Source organism: Salmo salar, chromosome ssa12, assembly GCF_905237065.1.
Source record: "Salmo salar chromosome ssa12, Ssal_v3.1, whole genome shotgun sequence".
Taxonomy (NCBI): domain Eukaryota; kingdom Metazoa; phylum Chordata; class Actinopteri; order Salmoniformes; family Salmonidae; genus Salmo; species Salmo salar.
The window spans coordinates 87,781,585-87,803,975 of NC_059453.1; the positions used below are offsets into that span (position 1 = coordinate 87,781,585).

General features: G+C 43.1%; 1 protein-coding gene across 14 annotated transcripts in view; it reads left to right on the forward strand.

The window, feature by feature from the left end:
• Positions 1-230: 230 nt before the first annotated feature.
• LOC106566024 (neuron navigator 1) overlaps positions 231-22,391 on the forward strand; it is a 126,516-nt gene continuing 104,355 nt past the window's right edge. For 10 of the 14 annotated variants that reach the window (XM_014133812.2, XM_014133816.2, XM_014133813.2 and 7 more), the window contains exons 1-3: positions 231-359; positions 5,791-6,599; positions 6,938-7,026. In XM_014133812.2, the coding sequence (XP_013989287.2) occupies positions 300-359; positions 5,791-6,599; positions 6,938-7,026 (958 nt within the window). In that variant the 5' untranslated portion in view covers positions 231-299. Of the gene's footprint in view, positions 360-5,790; positions 6,600-6,937; positions 7,027-18,288; positions 19,474-22,391 lie in introns of those variants that run through there. The other 4 variants (XM_014133822.2, XM_045691892.1, XM_014133823.2 and 1 more) reach the window with 1 other exon arrangement.

The following is a 22,391-nucleotide window of genomic DNA, read 5'->3' on the forward strand; positions in this document are numbered from 1 at the left end:
CTCATATGTATGTGTGTGTGTGCATGTCAGTGTGTGTGTGTGTGCGTTGGTGTGACATGTGTGTGGAATGTGTGTGTGACAGAGAGATTAAATAAGAGAGAAAAAGAGAGGTTGCAAACATCCTGTTACAATACATTCAACCCTCCTTTTTAGCTTTTCCATTGGCTTGTTTTGTGTACAGCATCCTCTGACCCCCACTCACACACCCTCTCCAACGCAGCATGTGGGTCTTCAATTGTATTCTTCATCATAGGTTTATCCCATTGCAGTGGTTAGCAGTTGGTATGGAACACTGACATATGCACGACTGCTTAGTGGAATTATCCTGGCTTTGCGTGAAAGAGGAAATCTGCAGTTGGGTAAGAAAATAACCGTCCTCTCTATTTAAGTCTGTCTAGCCTTTTTCAGATCAGATTCATATTACTGTTTTACAATTTTACAAATGTAATTCTAGTATTATGGCAAAAATAGTCCTCTTTTACCTCCACTCCTGTCTGGTTCTAGGTCTCTGTGTGATTACTCCACTCTTGTCTGGTTCTAGGTCTCTGTGTGATTACTCCACTCCTGTCTGGTTCTAGGTCTCTGTGTGATTACTCCACTCCTGTCTGGTTCTAGGTCTCTGTGTGATTACTCCACTCCTGTCTGGTTCTAGGTCTCTGTGTGATTACTCCACTCCTGTCTGGTTCTAGGTCTCTGTGTGATTACTCCACTCCTGTCTGGTTCTAGGTCTCTGTGTGATTACTCCACTCCTGTCTGGTTCTAGGTCTCTTTGTGATTACTCCACTCCTGTCTGGTTCTAGGTCTCTGTGTGATTACTCCACTCCTGTCTGGTTCTAGGTCTCTGTGTGATTACTCCACTCCTGTCTGGTTCTAGGTCTCTGTGTGATTACTCCACTCCTGTCTGGTTCTAGGTCTCTTTGTGATTACTCCACTCCTGTCTGGTTCTAGGTCTCTTTGTGATTACTCCACTCCTGTCTGGTTCTAGGTCTCTGTGTGATTACTCCACTCCTGTCTGGTTCTAGGTCTCTGTGTGATTACTCCACTCCTGTCTGGTTCTAGGTCTCTTTGTGATTACTCCACTCCTGTCTGGTTCTAGGTCTCTGTGTGATTACTCCACTCCTGTCTGGTTCTAGGTCTCTTTGTGATTACTCCACTCCTGTCTGGTTCTAGGTCTCTGCGTGATTACTCCACTCCTGTCTGGTTCTAGGTCTCTGTGTGATTACTCCACTCCTGTCTGGTTCTAGGTCTCTTTGTGATTACTCCACTCCTGTCTGGTTCTAGGTCTCTTTGTGATTACTCCACTCCTGTCTGGTTCTAGGTCTCTTTGTGATTACTCCACTCCTGTCTGGTTCTAGGTCTCTGTGTGATTACTCCACTCCTGTCTGGTTCTAGGTCTCTTTGTGATTACTCCACTCCTGTCTGGTTCTAGGTCTCTGTGTGATTACTCCACTCCTGTCTGGTTCTAGGTCTCTGTGTGTCATAACAGGAGATATCTCTATGCTTTCCTTGTCAATCTAACATCTTGGTGTGTGGTGTGCTCTGTAGATATGGGCTGCATTCTACTAGATGTCATAATAATCTGTGGCAAGATTCAGAGGTACAGTGGGTTCGTAAATGTTGATAAACAAACACTGTCACGTTGACAAGTTTAGACCAAATCAGCAGACTATAGGCTAGCAGAGTATGTTTAATCAATCAATAAGGCCCGAGGAGGTGTACCAAGGGCTGGTCTTTAAGCACAACGCAATGCGGAGTGCCTGAATACAACCCTTAGCTGTGGTATATTAGCCACATTTCACAAACTCTTGAGGTGCCTTATTGCTATTATAAACTGGTTACCAATGTAATTAGAGCAGTAAAAATACATGTTTTGTCATACCCTTGGTATACGGTCTGATATACCATGGCTGTTAGCCAATCAGCATTCAGGGCTCGAACTACCCAGTTTATGAGGAAGTCTGTATGGGCCCTGTGTAGGAGACTTGTCACTCCATTGTCATTAATGTCAAATCGATTCATGTTCATCAATGTGTGTGTTTGCGTGGTGTGTGTGTGTACGTGCGTGCATGCGCATGTGCAGATGTGTACGTGTGTGTGAGTTTCTGTGTGTCTGTATCTGTGAGTGTGTGTGTGTGTGTGTGTGTGTGTGTGTGTGTGTGTGTGTGTGTGTGTGTGTGTGTGTGTGTGTGTGTGTGTGTGTGTGTGTGTGCGCATGTCCACATGCATTAGTTCATACAGTGTGTGTGTGTGTGTGGCAACATCTGCTGCTCTCCTACTATGCCTACATTACATGTGTAAATGCAGGCCTTACTAGTCGTACCTCCAGGTTGTTCAAGGCACTGGCCTGTTGTGGTTATCTCCACACCGATGATTACTGAATGGGTCATCTGGAACAGAGACACGGAGCCATGTGTTGTGCAGCAGGGCAAATAGGACTAAATCAAACTACAGGTCCAATTATATATTACATTGAGTATCTTATAGTGATTGCCTCTGGCCATCTAATGTGCAGCTGCAGCAGAACACGTCAACAAGTCCCCCACGACACAGATATCTGCTGCTGTTTTCTATTGTTGTGATATGAGGGTGGTAGACAGGGGCTGGGTGTTGATGGGGAGGCCATGGTTACCATAGCACAGGGTTGAGTCCATAATGTCTATAATGTCTATACTGTACATCCCAGCACGTATATCTTTTTATATTCCGGACTCCGACATTGCTCGTCCTAATATTTATATATTTCTTAATTCCATTATTTTACCTTTAGATGTGTGTGTATTATTGTGAATTGTTAGATATTACTGCACTGTTGGAGCTAGAAGCACAAGCATTTCGCTACACCCGCAATAACATCTGCTAAACATGTGTACGCAACCTATACAATTTGATTTTAAGATGTAGCATGAACCAGGGACATGGCCAGACGGTGAGTTGGGGAGGGGTGGGGTGCTGCTGGCACTACCTTAAAGGGCCAGCAGTCCTGCTGCGTGTGCCAAACGATGTCATTCTGTAACGATGTCAGTCTGTCACTGACTCTCCCAGCACGCAGTTCACTGGAGGGAAAAGAGGAATGATGGAATATGTTTTTGGCAAAGCTGCTCCAACCGAAATGATGGGAATTATAATATTAACACAATTCTATTTTATTTGACGTGACTTTCATGACACTCAATTCAAGTACCCACGTCCCCACGCATTCCCGAGCCTCTAATGAAATCATCTTTGACACGACATACAGTGAATCTATAGACAGTAACCCACTCTCTTTCTCTGTGTGTCAGACAGACAGCCTGGTAGGTACACCTGTTATCCAGTATAGTGTAGAACAATTGTTTCAAGAAGCATGCCATTTTCCATCTCCTACGGATTGCAAGAATATGATCCACAGTATATTTTGTATGAGATAGACACACGCACGTGTTCTCCCTAGTCTCACATGAAGCTCTACAACACCCCTCAATTTGTTTCTGATTGATTCCATATGATATGTTCAGTAACCTAACTACTGATACTTGATGTTCAGGAAGGACAGATGTCGGATCTTAACATAATCCCTCTGTTGTCGTAGAAATTTACCTGCTGCGTCAGGAAATTCAAATGAGCCTCGTGAGTTCCTGAAAATGAGCAGTTCTCTTTCTCTCCACACGGAGGCAGTCAAGTCATTGGGATCTGGGCTTGCTATCAAAATAATGTTCTCTCTTGCTCAAACGCTATAGGCCTAGGTGCTAGTTCTACACCCTTCAAATGCTCAAAACTGTATCTGAAATGCAGCCATACACATCAACAGCCATGGTTTTATATAGCTTAATAACACAAGATTGATATTGGTCTCCACTAGGCTACAACAAGTGTCAAGTGTATACTAGGGTCAAAATGTAGATCAATAGTGGCCTGGGGTCGGTCTAGCAATTAGGACCACTGCCTTCAGAATTAGGACCACTGCCTTCAGAATTAGGACCACTGCCTTCAGAGTGCACATATAGGTGTACCATGTCGGTGTGAGTTCAATTCTAACCCACGCCCTTCTGTAACAAATAACTCAATCCCCAGATTGACCTGATTTATTTACACATTTCAAATATGGACAGTCCAGGGATATTTTACCCCCGATCCTGATAAGAAATGACCATACCAGACACTTTTGGATAACATAAATAGATAACAAATAACAGTAGGCTACACCAACATTAGTTTCCATTCATACAAGGTATCTGGTAAATTGCCAGAGTAGATTTGCCGTGGTGAACAAGGAAATACTTGATTTCTACTGCACAGAATACTTGTCTCTTAGCCTGTTATAAAAGGACTAAGTTGTTCCGATTGCAATACCATCCAGAGGGAGAACTTATCTTGAAATACTTTGTTTGCAAGCAGGACTAATGTTAATATGTCATTTCGTAAAGCTGTCAAGATGTTAATGCATTTGCTACTGTCCAAAGACGATTTTGTTGCGCTGAGACACTTTCTCTGATGTATAAATTATCAGACTTTTCGGTTAACTTCTTGAAAACATTTAAATAATTGCAATTAACTTGTTGGGCATAATGTAGGCTCAGTCTGGATACTAGATCACCCAGCATTCACTCGGAGCTGGAGCGCGCTGCTAAGATCACTGTGCTACAACAATGCTCGAGAAAGCACAAAGAGTACAAATGATACATAGACGTGTCGTTTTTTATTGTTTTGTTTTAACCCTTGCCCAAACAATAACCCTAACCTTAAGCACTGGGAATTAATGCCAAAACTGTTAACCTTTGACTTGTTTATGTTTTAACCCTGTAACCACACAGAATTAACCCTGTAACCACGCGGAATTAACCCTGTAACCATGCGGAATTAACCCTGTAACCACATGGAATGAATGCGTCAAAAATAGACATTCATCCATGAGTCAAAGGGCAGTGGGACGAATTCGAAGATATGTCGACTCTGGGGTCAGTGGCTTTTAACCGCATGACCACACAGGCACTAAGGCAACCAAAATAATTGATTCTGCCTATTGCTTGCATTCAACATATAATAAAACAATTGCTAAAAAAATAAAAACATAACGAAAAATACATTTACCCCCTACATATATGTCAGTTCATTATAATCCACATATGAATTCGCACGAGACTCTTTGTAGCTTGCACGTAGCCTACAGAAGGTACGGTACTGCCAGTGACAGCTGGTGTAGGCCGGCATTGTAAATAAGAATTTGTTCTTAACTGACTTGACTAGTTAAATAAAGGTTACATTGAAAAAAAGAACTAAATTAAATAAACACTGCGTTGTATACAAACCCCTAACGCAGGATTATTTTCCTCCTATGACGAAATTCTATATTATCTGTCACGTTATTCTTAGTTATATGTACATATCTAACTCAATTTCCTCGTACCCCTGCATATCGACTCGGTACTGGTACCGCGTGTATATAGCCAAGTTGTCGTTACTCATTGTGTATTTATTATGACTTTTATTAATTGACTTTTCTATTATTTCTCTAATTTCTTTCTCTCTGCATTCTTGGGAAGGACCCGTAAGTAAGCATTTCACTGTTAGTCTACACCTGTTGTTTACAAAGCATGTGATCAACAAAAATTGCTTTGATTTGAAAGGGGTCATATTAAGATCCAACATTTGTAGTCAAGAAAACACCATGAAAAACGCAACCATTTAGAATCAATCAACTGTAGCATGGTAATAGTTTGGAGACTTTCACTTGGTCTTATCCACATGTAAACAAATGCTGAAATATGAAATATGAGGAACATCATGTAATTTTTGTAATTATTTTTCTTTCAGAAAACCATGAGTGGCGGTGTGAACATCAAGACCATATCCCAGGCCCAACCAGGCTCAGGTCTGGTCTCTGGAATCCCCCTTCCCCGGAGGATAACCCCCCTCTCCAAACTGGACCCGAAACATCAGGGGGGCAGCGCCCTATCTAACCCCACAGCACAGTTTCAACTCAGCACCAAAATGCATCCCTCCTACTCTTCATCATCTTCATCCTTTTCAAATGAGCTGCTGAGTGGTGCAGCTTTGAGGGGTGGTATCTGTCCCACTGGCTCCTCCTCCAGAGTCTCCTATGCCCCAGAGAGAGGCACCATCAGCCGGTCAGCCTACAGCAGCCCCCAGGTCCCCAAGAGACAGACACCACCACGCTCCAAGGACACCCTGGACCTCCGCAGCAGCAGTGCTCTATCCCAGAAGGCTTTTCGAGAACTTCACACCAGGAGAAATGCCAACGGGAACTGGGCCTCAGGCGGGGTTCGCCACAGCCGTCTGGACGACAATGGAGACGCGCAGGATGCCCTGTCGAGGCTCTCTGGTGGTGATCTCCACTCAGGCCAAAGCAGGCTCTCCAACACTAAAGCAGGGAACGGGAATCTGATCAGCGCTGTGTTGATGACCACCCGTCAGGAGCAGAGGGAGCCGAGGAACCTCTCCTGCCAAGGCATGGTCGCATCTAAAAAAGATATGTCCACCAACAAACATAGAGCGTCCCATCTGAGCCAGGGTGGTGGTACCAGGCAGACAGTCAGTGTGCCACGCAGAGGGAGTGAGCCAGCCCGTAGTAACATGGCCACTGTGGCACCTTTCAGGTTCAGGTGAGGGCACACTGATAGCATCAGCTCTACTTTAATGTATACTCACTGGGAGTATGTCTGGAATACATTTAAGACAATCCACTGGGGACAGATGTCAATTCAACATCTGTTCCACTTTGGTTCAACATAATTTCATTGAAATGACATGGAAACAACGTTGAGTCAACCAGTGTGTGCCTAGTGGGAATACGTTATTATATAGGCTATTATACATAGCAAAGATATTGTAATATTGTAGTGTAAATATGTGTTATATGAATGTCCCTGTTCGGTCAGTTAGCTCTATTTCCCTCACAATTGTATGGTGGTGTAAATTGATGGTCATGCTGTGCGTGTAGGTTGAATGTCCAGGATGATGATGCCTCTTCTCTGGAGGACCTGAGTGACTGCTCCTCAGACTCCATGGAGGTGTGCTGTGATGACCTGGGTGAGTCACATTCACTCGTTGTCTCACCACGTTCACTGTACAGTACTAGTATTAGGGTTGGCCTTTTTAACTCAGGGACAAAGTATACTGCTGCTTGAGGATTAAAGAACAAACTGGTTTTGGATACCACATTCGATTCGACTTCCATTAAACATCTTGTAGACATCCTTTTTAACCAATTTAATGAAAATATGTCTGTGGGTTTACTGCCCCAGTCCTACACTAATGTGATTAAGGTGTTACACAAATATCCTCATCCAGGGTTTGGTACCAAATCTAGTCCTCCTGCTGTAGAAGGTTATCTGAGCAGGCGTTATGGGTATTTGTAGTCGTTTTCAGACACTTATCTGTGTTTAAATCCGTCCTGACATACTGGCAAAAAGTATGTAGACATCTGCTTGTCGAACATCTCATTCCAAAATCAGGGCCATTAATATGGAGTTGGTCACCAGTTTGCTGCTATAACAGCCTCCACTCTTCTGAGAAAAGTGTGTCTGAAGTAACCAAATCCACAAATTTGAAGGGGTGTCCACATACTTTTGTATATACAGTGTATATATCCGCTCTGATCTGGAGCTCTCATCTAAGGCATAAAGGCCACATGTATGAAGAAACAGACTTACATTTGGACATGATTTTGCATATACCAGGAATAGTAGAAAGTATGGTCAATTGTACTCTGGTATCCTTTGAGGAAACATAAAACCATTGGAAAATGTTTCTAGACAATCTTTTTTTTTTTTGCTTGGGATCACAGGTTGAATTGGGATTTTGCAGGATGCAGGTGGTGGGATTGGTTCCAACTATGCTGTCCAATAATGTTGTATTTCCATGTTCATTTTCAACAGAAATCTATTCACATTTCACTCTATGGTTAGGATCAATTCTGTCCCCTGACCATGTTTTAAAACTTCTTCAGGATTGGTGGGTCCCCTGCGAGACAGTTGAGCTAACGTAGGCTAATGCGATTAGCATGAGGTTGTAACAACAACAAAAAATCCCAGGACATAGACATATCTGATATTGGCAGAAAGCTTAAATTCTTGTTAATCTAACTGCACTGTCCAATTTACAGTAGCTATTACAGTAAAATAATACCATGCTATTGTTTGAGGAGAATGCACAGTTTTGAACATGAAAATGTATTAATAAACAAATGAGGCACATTTGGGCAGTCTTGACACAATATTTTGAACAGAAATGCAAGGGTTCATTGGATCAGTCTGAAACTTTGCACATACACTGCTGCCATCTAGTGGCCAAAATCTAAATTGCACCTGGGCTGGAATAATACATTATTGCCTTTCTCTTGCATTTCAAAGATAATGGTACAAAAAAAATCATTTTTCTTTCTTTGTATTATCTTTTATCAGATCTAATGTGTTATATTCTCCTACATTCCTTTCACATTTCCACAAACTTCAAAGTGTTTCCTTTCAAATGGTACCAAGAATATGCATATCCTTGCTTCATTGCCTGAGTTACAGGCAGTTAGATTTGTGTATGTCATTTTAGGCAAAAATTGAAAAAAAGGGGACGATCCTTAAGAGTTCTTATCAGATGATTCAACCATGATAAGCCACTTTATATCACAGATGACACCCTATCATTTATTTTACTAACAGATCACACACTATCTTTTATTTTACAAACAGATCACTCACTATCATTTATTTTACTAACAGATCACACCCTATCTTTTATTTTACTAACAGATCACAGCCTATCTTTTATTTTACTAACAGATCACACCCTATCTTTTATTTTACTAACAGATCACACCCTATCTTTTATTTTACTAACAGATCACACCCTATTTTTATTTTAGTAACAGATCACACCCTATCTTTTATTTTAGTAACAGATCACACCCTATCTTTTATTTTACTAACAGATCACACCCTATTTTTATTTTAGTAACAGATCACACCCTATCTTTTATTTTAGTAACAGATCACACCCTATCTTTTATTTTACTAACAGATCACACCCTATTTTTATTTTAGTAACAGATCACACCCTATCTTTTATTTTACTAACAGATCACACCCTATTTTTATTTTAGTAACAGATCACACCCTATCTTTTATTTTAGTAACAGATCACACCCTATCTTTTATTTTAGTAACAGATCACACCCTATCTTTTATTTTAGTAACAGATCACACCCTATCTTTTTGTCAGTTATGGCAACACAGAAAATTAGGACATATTGAAAAAGGAGTTGTTTTTCAGTAAACAGGACACCATGCCAGGCAACTATGTACTGGTTGTTCTAGTATTCCAGTGTTAATAGCCCCTTTCACTAGTTCTCACTACAGTGACTGCCAACATACAGTACAGTAAACACTTCATTACTCCCCACCTGTTTTATACATCAGGACCTAAGATCTCCTCCAGCAGTATGTCACAACTGGATCTCACTGCTGCTGTTATATGAATACTGTTTTTCGTAAACGCACATGTGGGAAAATATGTTTTCCTGACTGTCAAAATTACTCTTAAATCCCATACAGCAGATGACTATTTCCAAAATGTTTCTACATCTCGGGAGTACACTTGCCGTGAAATGTATGTCAAAACTGTTTAAAAAGCCATTAGAACATCTTGACTTTAAACTCCATTGTCTGTTTTATTCTTACCGGAGAATGTATTTGTTTTGTATCTTCAAATGTTGAATAGGAGCATAACGATTAATTTCACAGTGACATGTCTGTGAAAATGTTTAGTACCAAGTTTTCAGACTGCTGGGGGACATGAGGATTGGATATTGGAATAGTCATTCTGCCAAAAATATCAATTTGCAACCATCCCTGTCTACAACACACCACAATGTCAACCTACAGTATAACTAACATGGACCTACATTAAGAGGAGAATATGAAAGGAGAATACGAAAGTCACTCTGAGCCTGTAATGGAGAGAGAGGGGTCTAAGTGTTGCCCTGATTAGTACTGTTTAGGAACACCCAGCGTGCAGATAATGAGAAAAGGAATTCAGAAAACCACTTGCACTATGAAAGCCTTCTAAGTAGTTATAAAAGCCTTCTAAGTAGTTAAAAAAGCCTTCTGAGTAGTTATAAAGTCTTTGAAGTGTCTCTTAATTATGGTGATGACCGAGAGAGGCTGTGGTGGCCTCCCCTCACTATATTCTTCTGGGAGAGGCTGTGGTGGCCCCTCACTGTATTCCTCTGAGAGATGCTGTAGGTGGCCCCTCACTATATTCTTCTGGGAGAGGCTGTGGTGGCCCCTCACTATATTCTTCTGGGAGAGGCTGTGGTGGCCCCTCACTGCATTCCTCTGAGAGAGGCTGTGGGTGGCCCTCACTATATTCTTCTGGGAGAGGCTGTGGTGGCCCCTCACTATATTCTTCTGGGAGAGGCTGTGGTGGCCCCTCACTATATTCTTCTGGGAGAGGCTGTGGGTGGCCCCTCACTATATTCTTCTGGGAGAGGCTGTGGTGGCCCCTCACTGTATTCCTCTGAGAGATGATGTGGTGGCCCCTGACTGTATTCCTCTGAGAGAGGCTGTGGGTGGCCCCTCACTATATTCTTCTGGGAGAGACTGTGGTGGCCCCTCACTGTATTCCTCTGAGAGATGCTGTGGGTGGCCCCTCACTGTATTCCTCTGAGAAAGGATGTGGTGGCCCCTCACTGTATTCCTCTGAGAGAGGCTGTGGGTGGCCCTCACTATATTCCTCTGAGAGAGGTTGTGGTGGCCCCTCACTGTATTCCTGAGGGAGGCTGTGGGTGGCCCCTCACTATATTCTTCTGGGAGAGGCTGTGGTGGCCGCTCAGTATATTCCTCTGGGAGAGGCTGTGGTGGCCCCTCACTGTAGTCCTCTGAGAGATGCTGTGGGTGGCCCCTCACTATATTCTTCTGGGAGAGGCTGTGGTGGCCGCTCAGTATATTCCTCTGGGAGAGGCTGTGGTGGCCCCTCACTGTATTCCTCTGAGAGATGCTGTGGGTGGCCCCTCACTATATTCTTCTGGGAGAGGCTGTGGTGGCCCCTCACTGTATTCCTCTGGGAGAGACTGTGGTGGCCCCTCACTGTATTCCTCTGAGAGAGGCTGTGGGTGGCCCCTCACTGTATTCCTCTGGGAGAGGCTGTGGTGGCCCCTCACTGTATTCCTCTGAGAGATGCTGTGGGTGGCCCCTCACTATACTCTTCTGGGAGAGGCTGTGGTGGCCCCTCACTGTATTCCACAGAGAGATGCTGTGGGTGGCCCCTCACTGTATTCTTCTGACAGAGGATGTGGTGGCCCCTCACTGTATTCCTCTGAGAGAGGCTGTGGGTGACCCTAACACTATATTCCTCTGAGAGAGGCTGTGGTGGCCCCTTCTGTATTCCTGAGAGAGGCTGTGGGTGGCCCTGCACTATATTCCTCTGGGAGAGGCTGTGGTGGCCCCTCACTGTATTCCTCTGAGAGAGGGTGGTGGGAGGTTGAGTGGTTGAGTGGTCTTTAGGGCTGAATGGACAGATGCAGGACTGAGGGACCCAGTGATTTGATCTGGAACGCACTTTCGCCTCTTGTCAGAGAGTGCCTCTCGTCCCCTCAGGACAGGCCTGGGGGTCTCTTCCAACCCACCACTGTGTCTTAGACAGTATTGATAATGGGGTAAAGAGAGGTCCGCTCTCTATTGAGAGGAAATATGTATTGAGAATTCCGTATTGAGAATGTTCTCTGTGTGGCTTCGTCAGTGTAATCAGTATGTGGCTTCATAAGTGTAATCAGTGTGTAGCTTCATCAAATCAAATTTTATTAGTCACATGTGCCGAATACAACAGGTGTAGACCTTACCGTGAAATGCTTACTTACAAGCCCTTAACCAACAAGAAACAGTGTAGAAATCGAAAAATATTTACTAAATAAACTAAAGTTAAAAATTTTTAAGTAACACAATAACGAGGCTATATAAATGGGTTACCGGTACCAAGGAACTTGAAACTCTCGTTGCTACAGCCCCGTCGATGTTAATAGGGGCTTATTTGGCCCTCCTTTTCCTATAGTCCTCGATCATCTCCTTTGTCTTGTTCACGTTGAGGGAGAGGTTGTTGTCCTGGCACCACACTGCCAGGTCTCTGACCTCCCTATAGGCCATCTCATCGTTGTCGGTGATCAGGCCTACCACTGTTGTTTCGTCAGGAAACTTAATGATGGTGTTGTAGTCATGCTTGGCCACTCAGTCGTGGGTGAACAGGGAGTACAGGAGGGGACTAAGCACGCTCCCCTGAGGGGCCCAGGTGTTGAGGATCAGTGTGGCAGATGTGTTGTTGCCTACCCTTACCACCTGGTTAAACCAGCTGATCTATGGCAGCCATATTGGAAACAACACCTGTGAACATTTTGAAATTGATGGTGGTATGTCCAGGAACAATATAATAGTATGATTTCTAGCACACAAAACACTCCCAGGTTAACAAAAGGAAGAAAGATAATCACGTTGGTGAGACCTGAAACGAGCAAGATAACTTAGTAGTTTTCTTCGGCCTTCCCCTCCAGCATATTGAGCTCAGCAGGAATATACTAATATTCAGCATATGGGGAAAGTTGGGAGAAGAAATTGCACTCACATTACTATTCAGGTTTTTACAATATCCTGGACCCTGGGGCTCACATTCCACTCAGCACAATGATTTCATTAATGTTTGAAAGGAGTTGTATTTTTATGGTAGGACATCAAGGATCCTTCTGCTTTTCTTTGACACCACACACACACACACACACACACACACACACACACACACACACACACACACACACACACACACACACACACACACACACACACAATGGGCAAGAACGTTCCTTTGTATCTTTGATATGTTGCAACATCATCATGGTTGTGCCACAGCAGCTGAGCCGTCAGAGAATAATTACACAGACTTTCCAGTTCACTGGCAGCTGTGGAGCTGTCCACCCCATAGTCTCTTTACTCTCTCTCACACACACACACACACACACACACACACACACACACACACACACACACACACACACACACACACACACACACACACACACACACACACACACACACACACACACACACACACACACACACACACACACACACACACACACACACACACAATGGGCAAGAACGTTCCTTTGTATCTTTGATATGTTGCAACATCATCATGGTTGTGCCACAGCAGCTGAGCCGTCAGAGAATAATTACACAGACTTTCCAGTTCACTGGCAGCTGTGGAGCTGTCCACCCCATAGTCTCTTTACTCTCTCTCTCACACACACACACACACACACACACACACACACACACACACACACACACACACACACACACACACACACACACACACACACACACACACACACACACACACACACACAGCTGGTCTATCGTAGAGTCAGATTAGTCTCCAGATGTGTGGGAAAGCAGCGGCAGGAGGCTGGATCCTGGATGTTGGTCCACCCTGGCCTCTCCTGAGGAAGGGTGTCTCCCTCCTAGCACTCAGATATGTTACAATGTCCTAGTTCGGGTATTCCCAAACTGGGGTAAGCACAATGCCGTTGGGGGTACGCCAAATAAAAATGTCATTCACATTTTAATATATATATATTTAAAAAGAATAAAAAATAATGTGGCACATTTCCAAAAAGCCAATTTATATTTTCCAACGGGGCTATACATTTGGGTGAGCTTTTTTTATCACCTGAGTAGCCTCATTTCATTACAGTCATTTAGCAGACGCTCTTATCCAGACACTCTTATTACAGTAGTGAATGCATACATTTCATTTCATGCATTATTTTTTTTGTACTGGCCCCCCGTGGGAATCAAACCCACAACCCTGGCGTTGCACACACCATGCTGGCGTTGCAAACACCATGCTCTACTAACTGAGCCACAGGGAGTTTCACTGCCAAATATAAAATTACTGTTCAGCAAAATAACAATACAATTTCAAACACAGGTAGCCTAGTCAAATGACTAACATCTAATCAAATTAACCATTACTCTCTCGCGAGAAACCTTCACTCTTGCGCAGACATTTAGAAACGAAACATGACAATTTGAAAAATAAGCCACGGGAGTTTTTTGAACGAGAATAAAGATGACTTCCGAATAGTAAGACATGTATAAAAGCAACAGATACCATTAATAAGAAGTGGCTAGAAGTGTCTTATATGGTGAGCTACCAAGTGGCTAGGACAGGCAAGCCCCATACTATTGTGAAGCACTTCATTCTTCCTGCTGCCACGGATATGACTGGGACAATGCTGGGGGAAAAGGCCAAAAAAACTATGCAGACAATGACTTCATCAAACAACACTATTTCACGACGCATCAGTGACATGGCAGGAGAAGTTTTGAAACAATTACTGCTTCGCATACAAGCCAGTGAATTCTATGCGTTACAGCTGGATGAGTCAACAGACGTGGCGGGCCTGGCACAGCTCCTGGTAAATGTCCGTTACGTTTATGGGGGGTCAATTAAGGAAGACATCCTCTTCTGCAAACCACTGGAAAACAACACAACAGGAGAGGATATTTTTTTAAAGTACTGGACAGCTTTGTGACATCAAATGGACTTTGGTGGTCAAGATGTGTTGGTATCTGTACTGATGGCACAAAATCCATGACAAGGAGACCTAGTGGAGTGGTAACGTGCGTGCAAGCAGTTGCTCCCAACGCTACTTGGGTACACTGCAGCATCCACCGAGAGGCTCTTGCTGCCAAAGGAATGCCTGACAGTTTGAAAGATGTTTTGGACACTACAATTAAAATGGTTAAGTTTGTTTTCTAGTTTTCTTTACTGACCATACTTTTCACTTGTCTGCCGCTTGCATGATGACGAGTTTCTCACATGACTGGCCTATCTGGGCGATGCTTTTTCTCGCCTGAATGATCTGAATCTAGGATTACAGGCTCTCCACAGGCTCTCCAATATGCAGGACAAAATTGAGGCTATGATTAAGAAGTTGGAGCTCTTTTCTGTCTGCATTAACAAGGACAACACACAGGTCTTTCCATCATTGTATGACTTTTTGTGTGCAAATGAACTCAAGCTCATGTCAAATGTGATATAGCAAAGCACCTGAGTGAGCTGGGTGTGCAATTATGCAGGTACTTTCCTGAAACGGACGACACAAACAAGTGGATTCGTTATCCCTTTCATGCCCTGCCTCCAGTCCACTTACCGATATCTGAACAAGAGAGCCTCATTGAAATTGCAACAAGCAATTTTGTGAAAACGTAATTTAATCAGAAGCCACTGCCAGATTTCGGGATAGGGCGGCGCTCAGAGTTTCTTGCCTTGAAAAATAGCGCTGTTAAGACACTGATGCCCTTCGCAACCACGTACCTATGTGAGAGTGGATTCTCGGCCCTCACTAGCATGAAAATGAAGTACAGGCACAGACTGTGTGTGGAAAATGATTAAAGACAGAGACTCTCTCCAATACAACCCAACATTGCAGTGTTATGTGCATAATTTCAAGCACACCCTTCTCATTAACCTGTTGTGAGTTATTCACAATTTTTGATCAACAAATAAGGTTTTATATGTAAGATGGCAAAATAAAGAGCAACATTATTGATTATTATTATATTATTATTTGTGCCCTGGTCCTATAAGAGCTCTTTGTCACTTCCCACGAGCCGGGTTGTGACAAAAACTCACACTCATTCTTATGTTTAATAAATGTATCTTATAGTGTGTGTGTGGCAGGCTTACAATGATGGCAGAAAACAACATTTGAGAGTGCGCTGACCCTGGTGCTAGAGGGGGTACACAGCTGGAGGTTGAATGTTTGAAGGGGTACAGGACTATAAAAAGTTTTCTAACCACTGTCCTAGTTCATTAACCCAGCACTCAGATATGTTACAATGTCTTAGTTCATTAACCCAGCACTCAGACATGTTACAATGTCCAGAACAATCAGGAAATGACTTAGCCGTATAATTAGCTGACTGCGTCGCTCTGGATAAGTCGCTCTGGATAAGAGCGTCTGCTAAATGACTAAAATTTAAAAAAATTATCGTTTTTGGGGTCTTTTGTAAGCTACCTTTGAGTGCTAACATTCTCTTTACAAGGACTCATGCAGTTCATATGTTGGTTATGCACCAGTGATGCTGAGGCAGAAAATACTTGATGTAATTGCAATTCTTTCAGCTACATATTATAAATATGTTCACACAAAAAAATACTTTCAAAATGTTGTAATCTACTTAGTCCCATCCACAATGTCTACACAACAGGAACAAAGCTTGTCAGAGCAGCTTGGGAGTGAGGAGTGAGGTCATCATCAATGGACTCAGCGTGGTGGTATTGCTTTTGACGAGCCAGAACAAGACGTTACATTGTTTTCAGGCCCCCTCGCTAAGACCCATCAAATGACTTCATGGGTCTCAGAAGAACCCCAGGCGCCCCGGGACCCACATATCAGGCCAGTGGAGCGTGTAGGCACAGTGGGAGAGCGGAGTGGGAAAGGGCCCTCAAGTCATTGTAACAAACTGGTCAGTTGCATCAAAGCAAAGAAAACCAGGTCATGCAGTGTTCCTTACCAGTAGTTGATTGGTTATCCTGGATAAGAACAATTGAGCACAACCTAGAAATGCTTCCTTGATTTCTCAAACACTAGAAGCACAATTGTGAAGAATCATCATACACACATACTGTAGACATACATATGTTTGCAAAAAGAATCGTAAGTATGTATGCCGAATATATTGTAGTATTTTACTGTTCTAGAACGTGGAGAGGCTAATGAAGGGGTGCATGTGTGATCAGAAAGCCTCCTGGCTGGTGAAGCGGCCCTCATGCAGGAGATGTTTTCCATGGTGCATACATGTGCTGTGGAGCATTGCAGAGTTCTCTTGAGAGATATGTGTGCGTGTGGAATATCATTAAATATGCTGCAGTAAGGGAGGGTCTTAAAAGAGCTCATCACTCCGTGTTATTTTATTTATTCACTATTCATACAAATTATGCTATTCGAAATATCTATTTTAGAGACCTGTCTCAAGACAAAATAAATACATGAATTAAATAATTGAGAAGCACAATTAGTGGAGCTGAAATAGCATTCAGAGTAAATGAAAGTACACATGATCTAAGGGGAGGGGATGAAACAGACAGTAATTATGCTGGTTGAGTAATTGCAGTGCTATACTTAACTTGCATACTAAGAGAGTCTGGTTTGGATGCTGTTCCCTGGGTTTAGTGCTTATGCTGCCTGCATTTCTTTCCAAAGTGTGCTAACACATCTTATAGTATTACCTCTGGTATGTACCTGATATTCAATTGGATATTGTTGAATCTGATTGTGCCGAGTTGTGCTTATTTTATTGAATCCGGGAGAAACAAACAAGTAATTAACAGGTTAACTGTGTAATTACCATTTCACCACGCCATTACCTAGTTATTTCTGTAGTGTAAAATAAAGTGCTGCCTCGTGGTATAGGGTGTGTCCTCTTTCACACTGCTGGTACGTGGGACCCAGTTACACTCATCCAGGCGGGATACTGTATAGTGAAAGAGGACCTGACCTGAAAACCTCCATACTGTATACAGCTGCCAAAATATCAGCATGTTGTTTTGTTTGTTTACCATCAATAATTTTTGATACACGTGTAATATTATCAATCTATTTATTCAATTTGTTTTGTGAATAAGCAGGTAATGTCCATATTAAATGATGACTTCCATATGATGTTGGTACAGTATGGGACATACTGATGTGGTAGTGATGCACTGTGAAAACTATTGGACAGCATTGCTATTATGTCATAGAAACATCATTAGACTAGTGTTCCATTTAAGTAAAAAGCTGATAACACTCAGTAGATTTGAATATATGATTTATTTTGATTTAAACAAGGGTTAGGCAATAAGGCAGCTCAGACAGGATAAACAGATAAGCTGGTTGTTCCAGTTGTTGAGAGCTTTTGGACACAGATTTCCTCACCATTTCCACATTTCCACACCAGCAAATCATGCATAATTGTGTGTGCGAAGAACGTGCCTGAAGAAAGGGAGGTGGGAAGAACAAAGGGTTAGAGAGAGAGAGACGAGAGCATGTGAAAACAAGCCTGTGATCAAAATAATGCTGTCCAGTTTTTTTTTAAATGCCATGTTTATCATTTCTCATCGCCCCCTTACATTTCACACATTCTGCTGAGGCAGAGCGAAGCATCTTTAAATGCAACAGAGGAGGAGTAAGGGAGGAGGGATGGAGAAAGGGAGGAGGAGGAGGAGGAGAGATGACAGGCAGAGGAAGGAGGAGGGATTGTGGTTGCGTCTGGTGCTATTGTCATTCTGCTGTTGTGCGCTTCAGCGGCAGGAGGCTCTGCTGAAAGGAGGAGTAGAAAACAGAGCCAGGGAGGACGGAGAGAGAGAGAGAGAGAGAGAGAGAGAGAGAGAGAGAGAGAGAGAGAGAGAGAGAGAGAGAGAGAGAGAGAGAGAGAGAGAGAGAGGACAGGGAAAGAAAGAAGAGAAAGGAGAGCCTGGGCAGCACTGCAACAGCTGCTGCAGCAGTCTGTCAGGAGGACAGAGAGAGGCAGAGGGAATGAGGAGAGGAAAAAATGAATAATCTGTCTGCAAAGAAGAGCAAAGATCCAAGGACTGTGCCTTGTTAGCCTTTTCTTGTTTTCTCCTGAAAGGATAAGGGGACTGAAAGGAAAACTATTTTTCTCTCTCCTTGCTGATGCTTTTCTAAATGCTCTCATGCAGGAGCCATGCTCAGAAGTAGCGTGAAAGGAGGCAGAGAAGGAGATTTAAAGATGGAAAGGGCGGAAAGCACAAAAACGTATGGCCAAGCCGAGGGCAAAGCTGTTGGCATGGCAGCCAAGAGGGGCAAGTCGGGGGTGCCCCAGAGCACCCAACGAGGGGAACTGAGGGTGTACCGTGCAGGTAGCTCTGAGGGGCGGCTTCCAGTGTCCTCCAACCTCCGCAAGCAGAGGTCTATGACCAACCTGGCCGTGCTCACCGATGCAGAGAAAAAGATACACCTCTACGAGCCCAAGTGGTGTGATGACATGGCCAAGCCTGGAGCAGGACCCCTCAAGGCAGGCAAGCCCAAGCTGGCAGGAGGGGGTGGCGGTGGCGGACGAGGGGGCGCACCGCTCTCACGCAACCTCTCCAAGTCAGAGCACTCTCTCTTCCAGGGCAAACCCAAAACCTTCAGCCCATTGGCGGCTCCTTCTGGTCTGGTCAGACCCAGTCAGAGCCGGATCCCCCGGGCACCGTATGCAGAGGTGAAGCCCCTGAGTAAAGCCCCCATGGATGGCAAATCTGATGATGAGATTCTCTCCAACAAGGCCAAGGCTGCCAGCAAGAAGCAGGCAGTGGGAGCTTCTGTGGAGTCAGAGGCCAAGAGCCAAGGGGATGGGAGCCAATCCTCCTTCCTCAAGGTGGATCCAGAGCTGGTAGTGACTGTCCTGGGTGACCTGGAGCAGCTTCTCTTCAGCCAGATGCTGGGTGAGTAAAACCAACTTTTTTCCCTCCTGCAGACCTCAACCTGTCTGTCGAGCCTGGCTGTGTGTCTGTTGCTCTCGACGCCTCTCCCTATCAGCACGCCCCCTTACTACAGCTGTCACTAACACCTGCTTGCTACTGCAGTCCTCATTGTCCCTGAATGGAGATAATCTTGCTGGGTATCGATTGAGACGAACTCCAGGGGTCGTATACCGTCTCTCAGTGTTTATATTGCATGCACTTGAAAAGCTTTCTCTTGAATGCTGCCCCAGATTTGGCATTTTGTTTTAAAGCTGTATCCTGATTATTGTGAAGCATGGGGTTTTGATCAGTCACTGCAGGTGGCGGTGGACAATACCTCCATTGTTTGCAATGTGTTTAGGTTATTGTTTCTATTATCCTATGGGCTGTTCTCTGGCGTGTGAAGCATGATGTCATTGATTGTGTGTATAAGGTTGTTTCCTGAGTTCTATTCCATCTCAGCTCTAGCCTGTTGCAGTGGGTTGACCAACCAGCTAGGCCCTCAGTGATCCTGCAGCTCTCTTTATGCTCCATGCAGAGATATATGTGAATGGTTCCAGAAAATAGGACCTGGGAAATAAACTGAGCTATATTGAATTGATTTTAAGCTCCCTGTGAGACATATTTAGCCTCTTTCCAGCCCCATTCATCCGTGGCCATTGACAGATGGTGCCCACACTGTCTATATGGGAAGTAAAATGGCCAGGAGTGGCTGGGCTTCTCTGGTACTCTAGGTATCTCAGTAAAACTTTAAGCTCTTTGTTTTCAACCAGGTGGATAAAGAAGATAGAGTAGCATGATATAATGTGTAAATGTTATTGACTGAAAACAGCACATTTTGAACAGAATAACTTTATTTTTCTGAAACATACAGTACAGTGTAATGTTTCTGACAGGTTTTACACTGACCAGAGGTATAGTTTGATCACTGGATTGCTTCCTGTGAAATATATTTATTGGCCTCTGGCTATGCATCTCATTATCCCAAATGAGTACATTAGATTAATGTGTTGAGTTAATTGGTTAATTGACTTTGACGTTGATCAGAAACAAGAGCACATCAGTTTTAGATTAAGACCAAGAACCAAATATCTAACCCAAACCTTGTTGTCTTTCTCTGATTGTCATACATCCCACTGTACTCCAGTTTGTGAATGATCTGCTGAATTGTTGACTTAATTTTAAATTGTGCCCCTAGCTTTATTAGATTGCCAATTTCAAGTCCCAGACCCCAAGGGACCAGGGATCAAGTCTAGAGGCTCGGTTTCTACTGTTTCTAAAGTCTTGCTTCGATACTGCAGTTTAACTGACACAAGGCCCAGAATGACAATTTCTATAGACGGCCACATAGAGTACCACAGTATGAGTCATAATACCCATAAAGCAGTCAACCAGGGAAATGGTTCCAATCATTTTTCCACCATAAATTTATCCCATAAGGGATTTTAGAAACACTTAAAATAAGGGCTGCGTTTCGTACAGACTTACCCTGGTGTAACGGCTTCATAACCGTGTAAATCTCTCTAGGACATGGTGAGTTTTATCAATATATTTGCTTGTATTTACTCCCCAAAAATGAAATGCTAATTAGCTGCTAATGTGGCTATCATAAAGAACTACAAAATGCCATGATGCTCTGGACGAGACTGCCGAATCGAGGCAAAGGTAAGAATCTCTGGATTAACTATCTAATGTTAGGTAAATGTAGTAATTAATATATTGGCGAAGTTTCTCAAAATGCACAATTCGGTAAACTGTCTTGTGCAAGTTTTAAATTTGAACAATACAGTGGTTCCTCCAGTAAAAGTTACGTCATACGCAGCATTCTGTGGCACGTCATTTAATTGTCAGCCATTTTTTTCTGTTACTGCAAGTTATTGATAGTTTGACCACCAGAGGGCATCTTTGAGAAGCATTTGATAGTATTCCGTATTTGCATTACCAGAGAATTTAAAAACTTTTTTGTAATAACATAGTATATGGGATTGATTTTAAGAAATTTGGCTTAATTAATTTGAATAATATTATGGTGTTTCTATTCAGAGAAAAATGAAAAACAAAACCCTCACCGTTTCCATTAGGATGGAATGGAATATATGGCGCTGTACAACGTGACGGTCGGGAGAAGGCTACAGGATTTGAGGATTCTAAATTGTTTACCTTCATTAGACAACTTTGTTCCAATATTTCTGTAAACCAGTGATATTTATTCCCATGGTAATTCATTACGGATCCATAACTAAATAAACATCTGCATTTTGAAAGAGTCTTTTTTATAATTATTTTATTAATGAAATGTGTTTATTTGTTTATTAGCCTACTGTGCAGTCTACAATACATACCGTAGTAAACATGGGAAAGTGCCTAATTCCTTACATAAGGGAGAACAGGCCATGTCTGTAATACAGAATGCAGGGCACGCGGGAGACCGGTGTTATTTCATAGTTGTAATGTCTTCACTATTATTCTACAATGTAGAGAATGGTAAATATAGAACAATCTTGGAGTGAATAGGTGTGTCCAATCTTTTGACTGGTCCTTGCTTAATTAATTTGATTAATATTATGGCATTTTTATTCCATGAAACATGAAAAACCCAATGGGTTTCTGTTAGGATGGAATGGAAAATATGGCGCTGTACCACGTGACGGTCAGCAGTACAGTACTGGGATATTTAGCAAAAAAATCCCTGTGTCGTGCAGACGAGAGACCAGGGTTCAAATCCCCGGTGGGGAGGAAGGTGTAGGCTTGTCTCAGAGCAGCACGAAACAGTGCTAAAGTAGTTGTAGGCTTTTGCTTCTAACTTCAATTGATAAAGTGTTTTTAGCCACAATCGGCCCCAACACCAATTAATACATTTGGGCACAGTCGATAGCGTGCTGGACTTCGGACTAGAATGT